The 16,561-nt window shown below is 41.0% G+C and overlaps 1 protein-coding gene across 1 annotated transcript in view; it reads right to left on the bottom strand.

Moving 5' to 3' along the window:
* Col28a1 (collagen type XXVIII alpha 1 chain) overlaps positions 1 to 16,561 on the bottom strand; it is a 164,140-nt gene that overhangs the window by 7,146 nt on the left and 140,433 nt on the right. The window contains exons 31-33 of the mRNA XM_028869847.2: positions 13,197 to 13,233; positions 10,851 to 11,399; positions 8,920 to 9,077 (exon numbers count right to left, since the gene is read on the bottom strand). Of these exons, the coding sequence (XP_028725680.1) occupies positions 8,920 to 9,077; positions 10,851 to 11,399; positions 13,197 to 13,233 (744 nt within the window). The remainder of the gene's footprint in view (positions 1 to 8,919; positions 9,078 to 10,850; positions 11,400 to 13,196; positions 13,234 to 16,561) is intronic.

Here is a 16,561-nt window from a genome sequence, read left to right as displayed (position 1 = left end):
ACAGCAATAAGCTTGGTCTGATGTCTCTTGACATTTTCAGTGCCCTTGATTATGGCCTTGGGATAGGGTACTTTGTCATAGTCACTATAATATGATTAAGAAGCCTATAAAATTTTACTTCTATAGAACATTCAAAGAAAATACAGGTACTGTCAAACATCTATGCTATTTCTCCTCCTCTGTCACTCAGCCTTAGCACCAAGTTAACATCGGCTGTCTATTATAAACAGGTTTCTAAGGAAATTCAGCCATAGTGAATTATATATGCAAGTGAAATAACTTGTATCTTTTTCTTTTCCTTCCTCCTTCCTTCCTTCCTTCCTTCCTTCCTTCCTTCCTTCCTTCCTTCCTTCCTTCCTTTCTCTCCCTCTCTCTCTCTCTCTCTCTCTCTCTCTTTCTTTCTTTCTTTCTTTTTGGTTTTTCAAGACAGGGTTTCTCTGTGTTGCTTTGGAGCCTATCCTGGAACTCACTCTGTAGCCCAGGCTGGCCTTGAACTCACAGAGATCCGCCTTCCTCTGCCTCCCGAGTGCTGGGATTAAAGGCATGTGCCACCACTGCCCAGCATAACTTGTATTTTTTTAAGAAGAAAAAAATGACATTGTCATTAGGTAATTAATAAGCTAGAGACTATTTAGGAAAGAGTTGAGATATAAATTATGACCATGTGGTGATATTATTATTATTATTATTATTATTATTATTATTATTGGGTTTTCCAAGACAGGTTTTCTCTGTGCAGTTTTGGTGCCTGTCCTGGACCTCACTCTGTAGACCAGGCTGGACTCAAACTCACAGTGATCCACCTGTCTCTGCCTTTTGAGTGCTGGGATTAAAGGCGTGCACCACCACCGCCCAGCTCACGTGGTGATATTATTAATATAAGCAAATGAAGAGTTATTTATTCTTGACATAATGACATAGTGAGAAGAGAAGTTGGTAGAATGGACAGAGGAATGTCAAGAACATTCTAGAGAAGACAAAGTGTGGGGAGTTATACTCTGGACGCATCAAAGGTTTCCTAAGAGATGACTGGCTGGTTGATGGGCTGCACCACCGAAGGGAAACATAAAAGAGAACCCAGTGAGTGGGGGTGGGGTGGGGGTGGCTAACCATCTGTGGAACAGTCAGAATAAGGTACACAGAGGTCATGAGAGGGTGACTGTGGGGTCCAAGTCAAAGGTCTGAATTGGGGACTTAGGTGTGGCAGTTGTCAGGATGTGTGTCCCTGGAACTCACAATGAGACTGTAGAAGACAAAAAGCAAGTTTAAAATAAATCTCAGAAGAGAAAGAAAGGGGGAGAACGAGCTGAGGGGGTGTCTATATGTAAGAGGCAGACAGAGAAAGAGAGAGGAACCCCTGAGGTAACTGAAAAAGTACTAGCAGAGGGGTGGAAATTCACTTCAGATGGTGGCTGTCATGTTATACACAAACGAGAGATCAAGTAAGGATTTGGCAATCAGCTGGTCCGTGGTGGCCATCTGCAGAGTGCTGTGGATGATTGATTGATAAATAAAACACTGATTGGCCAGTAGCCAGGCAGGAAGTATAGGTGGGACTAGCAAAGAGGAGAATTGGGAGAACAGGAAGGTAGAGTGGAAAGAGATGCAAGACTGCTGTCCAGGGAGCAGCATGTAAAGGCAGCAGGTAAAGCCACAGAACATATGGTGACATATAGATTAACAGAAAATGAGTTAATTTAAGATAGAAGAACTAGATAACAAGAAGCCTGCCACAGCCATACAGTTTGTAAGCAATATAAAAGTCTCTGTGTGTTTACTCGGTTGGGTCTGAGTGGCTGCAGGACTGGTGGGTGAGAGAGATTTGTCCTGACCATGGGCCAGGCAGGACTGGAGAAAACTTCAGCTACAGCAGAGGCACATTGGAGGCTACCCCCGGCTTCAGATGACAGTAAAGGGACTACAGAAAGATGAAAGAAGAATGAGGTACCAGAGAATGAGAGGAGAGTGAGGTGAGGAAGAAATGGGGGAAAGAGAGGGAGTGAAGGAGCAGAAGACACAGACACATGCAGAGAGAATAAAGAGCCGGAAAGCAAGAGAAAGATGGAACAGAAGACACTATCCTAAAAGTGGTAATGTTATTATGAGCAGATAGAAATAAATAGGATATTAGCAAAAGAGCAGAGTGAATTCAGAAAAGGCTGCTTTATTTTTTACAATAGGTTAATCTGAAACCTACTTGCTGAGCCTTGGGAGAATGTCTGGTGGGGAGGGAGAAGCCGAGTCCCAAGTTTAGTTAAATAGCATCACGTCAGAGCTGAGGCCAGAGGCCAGGCTCAGATTCTGGAGTGAAGCAATATATTCAATTCCAGCATCAAGTCTGAACCTGACCAGGGTAGCAGTTCTTTGAGAATGTTCCAGTAGAAAGTTGGCATGTTAGCTCCAGTCTGTAATCCCAGCACACAGGAGGCTGAAGCAGAAGGATTGCCATGGATTTGGGGCCAGCCTTGGTGCATAGTGAACTTCAGGTCAGCTCAGACTATAAAATAAGCCCCCATCTTTAAAAAAAATCCCAATGGAGCCCAGCTCAGAAATGGCTTGTTTGGGTGACCTTGAGATGGGATGATGGGTGCAGAGAGAGAACTGGAGACAGGGGCATCCAGGTAATGACACGATGGCACAGAAGTCAGCCCTGTGATGACCTGCAGTGTACACTGGGGCAGAGGATTCCTGTGCAGTGGAGACTGGCAGGAAGTGGGCAGCTTTGCATGCTCCCTCCACCACACCCCCTCTATCCAGTGACAAAGCTGCCCCTGGGGCTCATCCCACACTAGCTTGGCTGTCAGTCATCTGGTTGCTAGGGAACCAGTAAGTATAGAAACCCCACATCCTCCAGAAAAAAAGTGGTCTGGCTGTCAGTGATCTAAGTTATATGCAGTTGAGGAAGAATTTTTCATGACACGAAGAATTTTTTTTTCAAGAGTAGATAAGATTTCATTCCTTTCTACTTCTTCAAAATGAAAAAAAATATATAAAGAATTCTGTAAGAAACTAGTTCAAGTAGATTAATGTCCATGCACAGACAGTAATTATTAATTCATTTAGAATTGTGGAAGATAACTTCACACAGGAACTGGAGGTGCTTATGGAATTAATGGACCATTACTGGATATAATGATTGACCTGATAAGTTGATGTTTAATTGATTTCTCTGCCTTGCTTTCATTTATATCATGAAACTTTAACCCAACTGTCCAAACCAGGAAGAATAAATAAACACGAAGTGTTAAAGTTATTAATGCTATCATATATTTAGGAAGCATCTACAGTAGAAGGTTTTTGCCAACTTTTTTGAAGTCTTTAGTTATTTAATCTTCTCATTTTCCCTCTTCTAGCCTGTCCTCCCATCCCCCACTCCACTTAACCCTTCCTGTTGCATTATTCTATCTTAAACCTTTCTGTCATTGTGTTCTCTCTCCCCTGCTCTGGAGCCCTCCCTCATGGTCCCTCACTAATTTCCAGACCTCTGTGGGTTTTCCAAATTTGAAACAGACATGTGTCTGCAGATTCAAAACTAACATACACAAATGAGAAAATCTGATGTTTGTCTTTCTGAACTTGAGTTTCACCACTGAGAGTGACAGTGTCTAGCTCCATCCATTTACCTACAAACTTCATTTTTCTTAACAGCTGAATAATATCCCACTGTGTGAATGCACCGCATTTTTATCATCCTATTCATCGGCTAATGATAGAAACAAGTGATTTCCGTCTCCTGGCTCCTGTGAATAGGGCAGCAACGAACATGGATGTGCAAGCATCTCTACAGCAGGTTTGCTGGATAGTCATATGCCAGCTTCACACACAAACTAGAACTATCCGGAAGGAACCTTAATCAAGGAATTGCCTCCATAAGATCCGGCTGTAAGGCATTTTCTTAATTGATTGATGGGAAAGGGGCCAGCCCATTGTGGGTGTTTCCATCCCTGGGCTGGTGGTCCTGGGTTCTATAGAAACCAGGCTGAGCAAGCCAGGGAAAGCAAACCAGTAAGCAATATCCCGACATGGCCTCTGCATCAGCTCCTACTTACAGGACCCTTTCCTGTTTGAGTTCCTGTCCTGACGTCCTTCAATGGTGCACAGTGCTGTAGAAGTGTAAGCTAAATGAACCCTTTCCTCCCCAGCTCGTTTTTTGGTTATGGTGTTTTGTCACAGCAATAGAAACCCTAAGGCAGTAGGACACAGAGTTCTTTGTGTATACGCCGCGGAGGGGTAGAGTTGAATCACATGGTAGATCTAGTTCTGGGTTTTTGAGGGAAATCAACACCAGTTTGCACACTGGCCCACCAGTTTGCACTCACACCAGCAGTGAGTCCATCTTCCCCTTTCTGCACATCCTGTGCCAGCATTTGTCGTCATTTTTTTTTTTTTTAAACTTAGCTATTCTGACTAGGGTAAGATGAAATCCCAAAGTAGTTTTAATTTGTATTTTTCCTGATGGCTAAGCATTTTGAACATTTCTTAAATGTTTCTCAGCCATTTGTGTCTCATCTTTTGAGAACTCCATCTTTAAATTGAGTTTTTTGTTTTCTTGTTTTTTTGTGTGTGTGGGGGAACTTTGTATATTCTACACACTAACTCTTTAGCTCTTTGTAAGATGTATGGGTGGTAAAGGCATTTTAACCATTCTGTAGGCTGCCTCTTACTGAAATCAGAAGCTTTTTAGTTTCATAAATTCCCATTTATTAAAGGTCAAGTCAAGTATAGTGGTGCACATCTTAAGTCCCAGCACTCCAGAGGCAGAGGCAGGGGGATCTCTTTGGAGTTCAAGGGTAGCCTGGTATACATAAGAATTCCAGGACAGCAAGAGCTACATCGTGAGATCCTGTCTCAAAAAAAAAAAAACAAAACAAACAAAAAATTTGTTGGTCTTAATTCCTGTGCTACTGGGATCCTAGGATCTTTTTATGTTTATAATTTTATAACAGTGTAATTAGTATTTTTCATTGAAGAAAAGCTTCAGATTTTTTCTTTTAGGCCAATAGCTAATATAACATTTATTTCATCAATAAGTATGGCTTGAATGTCTACTAGATGTAAAACAAAACATAATTTTAAGTCAAGTAATTAAACAAGGTTTAATTAGATGCAGATTGTGTCCTCAAGGGATTTCAATCAATTAGAAAATTAAGGTACATACACACATAATTATTAATAATATACAGTGTAATAAATTATAGAAGAAAGCATAAATTACCCTTAAGAAGAGGGGCAGAGTATGATGGATAATCACAGATAGCTCCCCTTGACTGTTCTACAAGAAAAACAGCAGAGTCTTCCCAGCTATGAACCAGGAGATACTTCTGCTATCCTTATTTCTCAACATTACTGTTCTCAGATATTTAAGAGGACAGCTCAGTCAGGATCAAGTCTCCTTCTATAGTTAAATGGAATGCTTAAAAGGTTAGATTTTCTTTGCAGTAGACACCACCAACTTAAATTTCAGACTAAAGTGTAAATAATTCATACCAAATTTTTCCCTAAGAACAGATTTTTTTCAGAAAGATAAGGAAGAGGAATGACAGACGTATCTGAACGAAGTGATAAAAAGGACAGCAAAGAAAGGAATAAGGCACACACAAAAGAAAGAGAAATAGACTTCTAGCCATTTGCATACTTTGCAACATGGCTTAGAATAGACGGGAACAATTTGAGAACCTGAAGGTTTTAATTGATTCATTTTATTTCAGATACTTGGATGTTATAGCAATACAGTTAGATACTCATGCACAGAATATGACTGGGTGTTTTGAATGAGAATGCCTTCCATAGGCTCATATGTTTAAATGCTTGGGCCTCAGTAGTAGTAGAACTGTGTGGGAAGGATTAGCAGGTGTGGCCTTGTAGAGGCAGTGTGTCACTGGGAGTTGGCTTTGAGGTTTCAAAAGCCCATCCCAGGCTCAATATCAGTTTCTCTTTCTCTTTGTCTGTGTGTCTCTGTCTGTCTCTCTGTGTGTCTCTGTCTCTCTCTGTCACTCTCTCTGTCTCTGTCTGTCTGTCTGTCTCTGCTTGATGCCTATGAATCAGGATGTAAAGCTCTCAGCTACTGCTTGAGTACCTGTCTGTTTCCCACCATGATGGTCATGGATTAATCCTCTAAAACTGTAAGCAAGCCCCAATTAAATGGTTTCTTCTGTAAGAATTGCCATGGTCATGGTATCTCTTCACAGCAATAGAACAATGTGACTAAGACAAATAACCATTTATTTTTTTTTTTTTTTTTTTTTTTTCTTTTTTCGAGACAGGGTTTCTCTGTGTAGCTTTGCGCCTTTCCTGGAGCTCACTTGGTAGCCCAGGCTGGCCTCGAACTCACAGAGATCCACCTGCCTCTGCCTCCCAAGTGCTGGGATTAAACAAATAACCATTTATATACACACATAGTTATAATAACATTTCATTTCTGTGCATGTACATCTACCTTTATTTGATGAGATTTCTCAGGTATCTCAAAGGTTTAAGCTGAGGTGAATGTACGTTTGTCTGCTCAGACTAAATCATTATTGGGAAACTGGTTGCTTACAAATTCTTCTACTAAGAGAACCCATTGACTTGGGAGTATTCCAAGAAATTCAGAGAATTCTCAAAAGAAGAATCACAAATGGCTGAAAGACATTTAAAGAAATGCTCAACATCCTTAATCATCAAGGAAATGCAAATCAAAATGACTCTGAGATACCACCTTACACCTGTCAGAATGGCAATGATCAAAAACACTAATGACAGTCTATGTTGGAGAGGATGTGGAGCAAAGGGAACACTCCTCCACTGTTGGTGGGAATGCAAACTTGTACAACCACTGTAGAAATCAGTATGGTGGTTTCTCAGAAAATTGGGAATAGATCTACCCCAAGACCCAGCCATACCACTATTGGGCATATACCCAAGGAACGCTCAATCATACCACAAAGATACATGCTCAACTATGTTCATAGCAGCACTATTTGTAATAGCCAGAACCTGGAAACAACCTAGATGCCTGTCAACTGAAGAATGAATTAAGAAAATGTGGTACATATACACAATGGAGTATTACTCAGCAGAGAAAAACAATGACAGAATGAAATTTGCAGACAAATGAATGGAACTAGAAAATATCATCCTGAGTGAGGTAACCCAAACCCAGAAGGACAAACATGGAATGTACTCACTCATAAGTGGATACAAGATATAAAGCAAAGGACAATCAGACTGCAACCCACAGAACCAGGGAGGCTGTATAGCAGGGGGGACCCTAGGATGACTGTGGCTTATAATAAGTTTTTGTTTTACTCAAAATAAATAAATAAATAAATAAATAAATAAATAAATAAATAAATAAATAAAAAACAAAACAAAACAACAACAACAAAAAAAAGAAATTCAGATTATCTCACCCTCCCCATCCTCATCTGGAGTGCTTCACTTCTCACCATCTATTAAAGTCACTTGCCTCTCAGGGCGATCAGAATTCCTAGGATACCATTCCAAAGGCACATGGTCTTCTTGTTCCTCATTCCTATATTAACTTATCCTTGGATGCTACTAAGGGCTTTAACATGGTGCAAACAAACTTCATTATCTTCTTTTTAAGAAGTAGCCCCCCCCCACCATGTAGTCTTCATTGTCATCTATGGTATTTCACTCTATCTTATCTCTAAGCTGGTATTCCCATGGTCACATCAAGACCCACCTTTGCTCCAACTGCCAACTCACCAAATCCTGCTAATTCTACCTAGAAAAAGCTCTTCAATCTACACCTTCCTCTTATTTCTACTGCCCCTGCTTAGCTTATTTACAACCTTATAATCTCTCAACCAAGACTCTTACACATCTCATATCCCAGCAAGGCAGGAGAAAGGACAGGCAGGGCTGGCAGGCAGAGAGAATATATAGAAGGAGAAAGAAAAAAAAAAAGGAGTTGCCACAGAAGGAGAGGACCCAGAGGCCAGCCACCCAGCTACACAGCAAGTCACAGAGTAAGAAACAAAGAAAGGTATATGGGAATAGAAAAGGAAAAGCCCAGAGCCAACAGGTAGATGGGTTAATTTTAAGTTAAGAAAAGCTGGCTAGAAACAATCCAAGCTAAGGCCGGACATTTACAATTAAGAATAAGCCTTCATGTGTGATTTATTTGGAAGCTGCGTGCAGGCCCCTCAAAAGAGTAAAAACAAACAAACAAACAAACAACAAGAGACTCTCTAGTTTTCTCCGGATCTGATTGGTTTAAGTCAGTTTCCAGAAGCTTGCTAAGAGGACAGTTATGTTTGTCTCTGTCTCCAGGAGGAAGCTATCCTCACTAGGAAGCTGAGCACCAGTCCTGAGCACCCACCTGTACCCACCTTGTACCATGGTCATGTACAGCCCCCCCTCCCATTCCATGAACAGAAGCAGAAAGCCTGAAGGATAAGAATGTGATATGGAGTTGGGAGATTGACACTTGGACACATGTGTAAACTTTGGGAAAACCTGAGAGGCTACAAGGCAGCTGTACCAATGAATGAATGTGGGAAATCTGTAGCTTAGTAGAAAATGATATGCAAAGCATAACAAGGGGGTAAATTTAAATAACATAGTATTAATCTGTCCCAGGGCGCATGTCTACTATGATGGTAACAGTATAATATAAATGTATTATTTGTGATGCTCAATAAATTATATCAAAAATGGAAAAAAATTAATCCATCTTCATGTTATAAGTTCCAGGGCTATTTCAAGACTGGAGATCTACCATCGAGATGGTAACACTTGGAACCAAGGACCTAAAATTATATGTAGCTCAGCTGATCCTGAGCAGGCAGGGCAGGGACAATGCCTTCAATATCAGACAGACACCATTTCGGTGCAAGGAGTAAGCCAACAGCTACTTACTGACCGAGAGCTACTTCCCAACTCTCAGCTACTTCCCAGCTCACAGCTACTTACCGACTCAGACATTTCTTTTGTGGGCTTTGGAGTAGATGTGCCGAGATCTCGCCCTGACATCCCAAATCCAGGTTGAAGGGATGATGATCCAAACACTTGAATGAGATAGGAATCAAAATCCTCACAAATTTTTTTGGACAATTTTTGCTTCAGAGTATCTTTTTAAACAGGAGCAGAAAAGGGGATTAGTGGAGCAGTGAAACTTTACTCAATCCTACTTCAAGAGATCAGCACTGTCCTTAAACAAGCTTTTCCCATCATTTGAACTAAACTGCTAAGCTAACTATGGTAGGAAACATGTCATTATCTGTAAACGATTGTGCCAAATCTCTTTATTTAATAGCACACAGTAGCACAGAAGGCATAAGTATCATCAATGCTCATTTATCCAAAGTGCCAGCTCACTGAGTTATTCTGGAGACAGGGCTAGCCTCCTAATACTAAGTAAAATAGGTAGTTGCATCTGGTTTTAGGGTTAACAAAAGGCCAATTAATCCAAAAATATATTCTTTATTACTGTAACAAATTAAAAACTCTCTCAGATAAGATGATAAAACCCTAATTCAATTGGTAAAATATAACTCTTTTCTCAAATGTGTGATACTTTTGGTCATTCTATCATATGAACAGCCCAGTGAAACTGAATACATCAGATGAATCTACCAGTCAGCCAGCAGAACATTGAGGAAATGGAGACCCAGATCAGCAAACCTCGTGAGCATGGTAAGTTACCCCTATGGCTGGTGGTTTTGGTACTTGGTATAGGAAGAGCCTGAGGTGGTGAAGTAGTACTCAGCTGCATACTAGTTTTCCCATTGGTAAGTATCAGTAAATACAAAAAGATATTTAGTTTAAGAATGCCCATCAGGTTAGCATAGTGACATACTTCCAAAGGTTACTATTTAAGATAAATTACCAAGTATAAATTTTATAATTGTAAATATTATAATTTGAAATTATAAAAATAAAATTTAATAATATAATAAAAATATTATAATAATTAATATAAAATATAATAAAAATTATAAATTTATAAATTGTAAGTATAAAGCGAGCAACTCGAGCATGACCTCCAAGCCCTGTTGCTTGCATTTCTCATCACTTTAGACTTCCATAACTTTATCATCAAGTTTTTTAAATTTCTTTTCAATTCCAGTTTTTTGTTTGTTTGTTTTGGGTTTTTTTTTGTTGTTGTTGTTGTTTTCTGCTTTGCTTTTTGGTCAAGACACCCCTTCTTATAGTTAGGAAACTTGTGAACAGTTACCAATAGTCCCAACATCGAAAGTCCCGTTCTTTCCCTTCATCCCTGTCCATTGCCATGGAAACTCCAGTTGAGCTCCACAACTGAACACTCACACATGAATAAATACAGGATTGTGTCCTCTACACTCAATGTCACAACACTTAGTCTTTAACCTTGGGTCGTTTACAGGCTACAATGTAATGTTGACATAATCCTCTTTAACTTCCTGGTTTCTGGCTGTGCGGGGCAGCTACCCACCAACCCCACAGCTCTTCAGAGTTTTCTTGAGTGAGAGTAGCAGAAAATATTAGATAGAAGGATTTAGATTGTGGAGATAAACAGATAGAAAATAAAGGATAGCCTCAAGAGGGCCTGGAACCTTTTCCAACGGGGCCTGACTGTCTCTGCCCTAGGTATTTATAGAAACAACAAGAGATGGAGCAAAAGACGTCCCCGCTTCACAGACAAGTACAGACCATCTCAGACACCTGCAGTCAGGCCCGTGGTCTAATCATCCTCTCTATGCAGATCTGCTGGGTAAAGCCACAAGGAACCTGAAAACGGGCTCCCACATGGCTGTTGCCAAGATAATCTCGTGGTGATACTGCAAAGAACACCATAAATCTGCAAATACTGCAAAATACCCAGAATACCATAAATCCCTTGGTACTGGGGCAGACATCCTTACCTTGTAGGGTAAAGAAATCATCAAACTGATAAACGTGTTCTGGGTCAGTAGCAATGACATTCATTTCTTGGTGAAAAATTTCGAAGTTGGGATCATCTTTCTTCACCACCCCAATCACAAATATTTCCACATTGGAGTCATTGGCATCCTTCACCACGTCTGCCAGTTTCTTTTTATCTCGGGAATCTGTCTGTCCATCAGTGATCACCAAGGCCACCTTCTTTACACCTGGCCTTGCTTCCTTGAACATGTCATTGGCTGCTTGAAGAGCAGTGGCTGTATAGGTGCCCTCTCCCAGATACTGCATGTTGTCCACCACCAGCTTGAAATCATCCTTGCTGGAGAACTGCTTCAGGCTAGCCACTTTCTCTACCTTGTGGCTATAGTTGATTATGCCTATCCGGGCTGTGGCAAGGTCCAGGGCTACCCGGTCAGCCAGAGTCTTCACAAAATTTTGGATGATCTGAAAGTTCTCTGGTCCCACACTTTCTGAACTGTCAATCACAAACACCAACTCCAGTGGCATCTCTTTGCATTTGGGCCCACAACCTAAGGATGAATATAGACATAGAAATGTTACAGAAATGAAAAAAACATTACAGATTAATATCACCACCATGGGAAAGTGGCAAGATGGGTGGCAATGAACCAAAGGACTCAGCTGTGGTCTTCTTTTCCTATTGCAGTAGGAGCAGCTTATAACTCTCTCCTCTTTGGACTCCACACTTTATTCAAAAAAATATGTATGGGGGGCTGTTTTGTAGAAATTTCCTCCAAACTGAAATATTCTAACCTGGACAGAAGTTGCTTAAGATGAAGGAAGTTCTAGAAGGAGGAAATCAACAACTCACAAGTCTTAGAAAGTCGCTGAAATTTACCAGATTCATATAGAAGCAGAAAGGACTGCCTACCAGTCACATAGAGAGTTCTGGATTAAGATTCTAGTTTTGTTTTTGCTTTTTGTTTTTTTTAAGCAGGCACAATGCTTGGGATGTCTTCTGGTAATGCTGGTGCCTTTTAGTCATTTATGTTCTTGTAAGTAACCCCTCCCACAGATTCCTGAGAGTCACTCCAATAAACTCATTGGCTCACCAAATCGGACTTTGGTAACATTGTGACTTTGATCTGTCATCCATTTCCTATCTGGGGTAAACAGACATTTTTCTGTCTCCCCACTAATAGTGTCATACCACAGAAGAGTGGAACTGTAGTACAGCAGATAATAAACACCTGTATGTCTTATATTAAACTGTAAAAGCCTTTTGAAAACTTAGCATGTTCTGTGTAAGCCTCCTTGCTTCCATCCCTCTCTCAGAGGCGACTGCTGTTCTGAATTTGCTTTCCTCATTCTACAGTTTGTATTTAAACTACAGCCCAAAGCTGCTTATTTTAACCTTCAACCATATCTTTAAGTGGAACTGGAGATTTGCTCACTGGTATGCCGGATGGATAAAGTGAAGGGATGAAAATGTTTAATTAGGGGGTAGATTAGGGCCCTGGAGCCTACAGGGAGTGTCTCCAGTCCCCCACTGGGAGGATTATTACAGCTCCCAAGCTGTCAAGGAAGCCAGCAGTCCATCTGCACCTGAACCCTGTGATAAGAGGGATTCCAGAAAAAACTGGTTGATAAGCAACCATTCAGAGCCGGGGTCCCAAAGATCTAATCCAGAAGCCATGTCTAAACTGTCCTATTACCAGAGGTCTCAGCTCTCAGGAGACAAAGTGCTGGGATTTAGTACTATTCTTGCCTCTGTCTCCTTCAAACACAGAAGTCATCCTCATCCCATCCATCTTCTCCTTCCGCTAATCTTTTTCATTATTCTCTCTCTCTGGTAACTCTGACTCTAAAGTTCTTGGCCATGAGGGAATTTAGATTTCCTTGTGAAACAAGGTGGACCCCTGAATGTCTTCCTGCCTGTGAGCTAGAACACAGTGTCAGAAATCACACTGAAACTCCCTTTGGAGAGACATCCCAGCTGAGGGAAAAGCCTGTGGCTGTCCTTAGCTAGTCTCCGGTGTGTGTTGGGCTTTTGCAACCAAATTTCCATCCTGTCGGGTTTCTTCCCAGGCTCAGGGAAGTCACTGACTATGGATGAGCACAGCACTTATAAAGGCCCTGCTACCCACACCCTGGGGCCTCCCACTCTCCAGACAGCCTTAAGAAAATAAGAAAACAACAGCCTCCCCCCTGTCACCTCTCCATGTCCCTCTGACTCTTCAGGTGAGCCTCCCATTTCCCCACCATGGACATGTGTCTCCTGAACGATCACATTAGCTCTGCCACACAGCACACAGTAGGGCTTATACTGTACAGGACATTTCACTTTCTTGATAATTAAATCTTACCACATATTTCGATAATAAGTTTGATAATTTCTTCTTTCTGGGGAAAAAGGAAAAGGTGTCAACATTAAGTTTATGATTACAGTATGTTTCCTATAATCCTGAGAGATTTGTCTTATACTCGGCATTGGACCATCTGATTTACTCCTTCACTGGAGAAAATTAAACAAATAGCACAAAAGTTGGAAGTTGGATATAATATATATATTTATATATACATATCTTTATATATATGTAAAGTTGAGCAATATATATATATATATATGTGTATATATATATATATATAAAGTTGTGTTATACCCAAAATGAGGTTGAATAGTGAAACTTAATAGCTCAGACTTTTAGACCTTAAATCGAAGCTCCAGTACATGTCAGCTGTGGGGCCATGGCTATTAGAGGACATAACAGTGGGACCCAGGCTATCAGACGACATAAAGTGGGACCCGGGCTGTCAGACAATGTAAGAGTTTCTGGGTCTTGGGGCAATGACACAGATTATATGAGGTGAATGTGCACAGGTCTGAGCTCACAAAGTCCCACCTCCTCTGGCATGGTGCCAATCAGCCAACGATTTAGACAGTGTGCTGAGTCACTAAGGCAAGTGCTGAGACCTAGAGGTACCTACCCATTCTTGATCCTTTTTCTGTTCCAATACTCATTTCTTAAAGTCCCCTCCTCGTGTCCTGCTTTGCTTCTTGATTCCTTATGAAATGCTCTCGTATTTCTAAAAGCCCCTTCCTGTCCTGCCTGTCTGCTCTGCCCTATCGACAGGCACAGAAGTTGTCTGTCTGTTCTAATGGCAGGTTCCCGAAGTCGGTCTACCAACACTGTGCATTGCTTGTTGCTTGTTTACAAGGGACTGGATGGACTAACAGAGGCCAGAGTCTGTGTTTGCTAAAGACATGGGGCTGAGAATAACGTTTAACAGGACCCTGGATCTCAACAGGAATGAACAGCAGTCAATGTGCCAAGATCAAGCTAACAGATACAGAACATGAAACTTTAGAGAACAAAGCCATGATGACAGAATTGGGGTAAAGACAATATGTAACCGGTGACACAGCTTACTTAAATTAGCAGCATGATGGAGACTATTGGGGCCATTTTAATCTAACAATAGCTTTATGACAAACAATAAAAACAATGATTCCTCTCATATGATACTGAGCTGTACTAATCAAATTATCTAAGAGGAAGGTGTCAACAGTGCCTCTGTTGTGGGATATTTGCACTGTGTGAAGGTGTATTGCTATGGATGGTGTAATAAAAAGCTGAACGGTCAGTAGCTAGAAAGAGGTTAGGCAGGATTTCTGGGGACAGAGAGGACTCTGGGAAGAAGAAGGGTAGAGTCATCAGCCACACAGAGAGGACACAAGAGGTGAAAGATGGAAGAGATGCAATGCCACATGATAGAATGTACTATAAATGGATTAATTTAAGTTATAAGAGCTAGTCAGGAACAAGCCTAAGCTGTAGGCCAATCTTTTATAATTAATCATAAGTCTCCATGTTATTATTTGTGAATTGGCAGCCCCCCAAAAAATTTACTACAGGTCTCTCTTCTTCAGGCATTGCCATACTTTTCCACATTCTGAGAGACAGTTGATAATTCTGAACCAGAGGGCATGCTGAAAGGGAAACTTTATGTATTTATGTAAGATATCTCTAGAAGGAAGAAATGTATGTCACCTGGTTTATTTGAAACAAGGCCTCACTATGTAGCCCAGGTTTGCTTGGAATTTTGTTTTTTTGTTTTTTGTTTTTCGAGACAGGGTTTCTCTGTGTAGTTTTGGTGCCTGTCCTGGATCTTGCTCTGTAGAGCAAGCAGGCCTCAAGCTCATAGAGATCTATCTGCCTGTCTCTGCCTCCCAAGTGCTGGGATTAAAGGCGTGCACCACCACCACCACCACCACCACCACCACCACCACCCAGCCCTTGCTTGGAATTTTTAATCCTCCTGCCTCAGCCTTCTGGCTGTTGAGATTTTAGGTGTGTACCACCACACACAGCTTTTTATTTAACTTTTCACATGTGGGAAAAATATCTACACCAAGCTTTATGAGTATATTTTTTCACTTAACTTTCTATCATAATTGGGTTTTCATATTATTACTTATCCTGAAAAACTTGATCAAAGGCATGGTCATCTTTAAGGTTCTTTGATGAGCAGCACAATGCTCACAGCTATGTTTTAGAGATGTTGTGAGAACTGATGCCTCCAACAGTAGTATAGAAGGAAGTCCATTTGATTTCAGACGCAACACTGGTTATTGTTACTACATAGTCATATTCTAGATGGTGAAAAAATGGGGTTGACAAGTAACTAAGAGAAGAGGGTGGAGATAGAAAGAGTTTAAGAGGGAGCAGATGATCATGGGCTTGCTCTGGACTATGGAGGCATGAAGAGAGGCAGATAGAATCTGGGTGACCGAGCCCCAGTGAGTCTGGTGCATTCTGGGACATCCACCTGAAGATCTCAGATGGCTGTAGAATGTAAGCTCTGATGATCCAAACTGCAGACAGATTCAAGAAATGTTGTGGTACATGTGACTACTTAAACAAGGACCACAAGTCAGTTTGCCCGAAGCAAGGATGCTCAGCCTTTTGATTCTTCTAAATTCATTTATTATTATTTTTACTTTTTTGTTTGTATGTATTTGAAAGAGAGAGAGAGAGGGAGACAGTGGGTGGGGAGAGGTGGCAAATGGCACCTGCTTCAATATATATGTGAAGTCTTTTGTGGATTGCAGGCATCAAATTCAGGTCATCAGGCTTACATGAATGGGAACAAACACCATTATCCCCTGAGACATCTCAGTGGCCATCTCTTTAGTTTCTTTAGAAGCCAGTGTAGCTACCACAGTCTGAAAGATTTTTTTCTATATTCATAGCAAAAACAAATATTTTCATTTGCCCTTTGATTTACTATGATATTCAATTGGCCTTTCAAACTACAAACCCTCGTGCCTTAACAGTTAACCTTCCCTGTTGAGTCTGAGGACAGGAAGCCTGAGTTCAGACACTGGGAAATACCAACACTGACAGGGAGCCGCTGAAGGAACTGAACCTTTAAAAAAACTAATTGTGATTAATGCAGAGGCCCATAACTGGCTGCGATGCTAACAATAATAATGGTGGAGTGCTCAGGACTAAAAGGGACATTTACATCATTTCACTCAAGGCTCAGGCATCATAGCAGGAGAAAAAGTAGAGAAAACATAATAGCTGAAGGGGTTATTTTCATCAGAAATATCTGAAAAGCAGTCCATGCTTCATAAATAACCTCCCATCCATGCTCATGCAAACAATCCTAGTTAAATTCTGTCACACACACACACACACACACACACACACACACACACACACAC

Source organism: Peromyscus leucopus, chromosome 3 (genome assembly GCF_004664715.2).
Source record: "Peromyscus leucopus breed LL Stock chromosome 3, UCI_PerLeu_2.1, whole genome shotgun sequence".
NCBI lineage: Eukaryota > Metazoa > Chordata > Mammalia > Rodentia > Cricetidae > Peromyscus > Peromyscus leucopus.
This window is presented reverse-complemented; position numbering and strand designations above follow the sequence as displayed.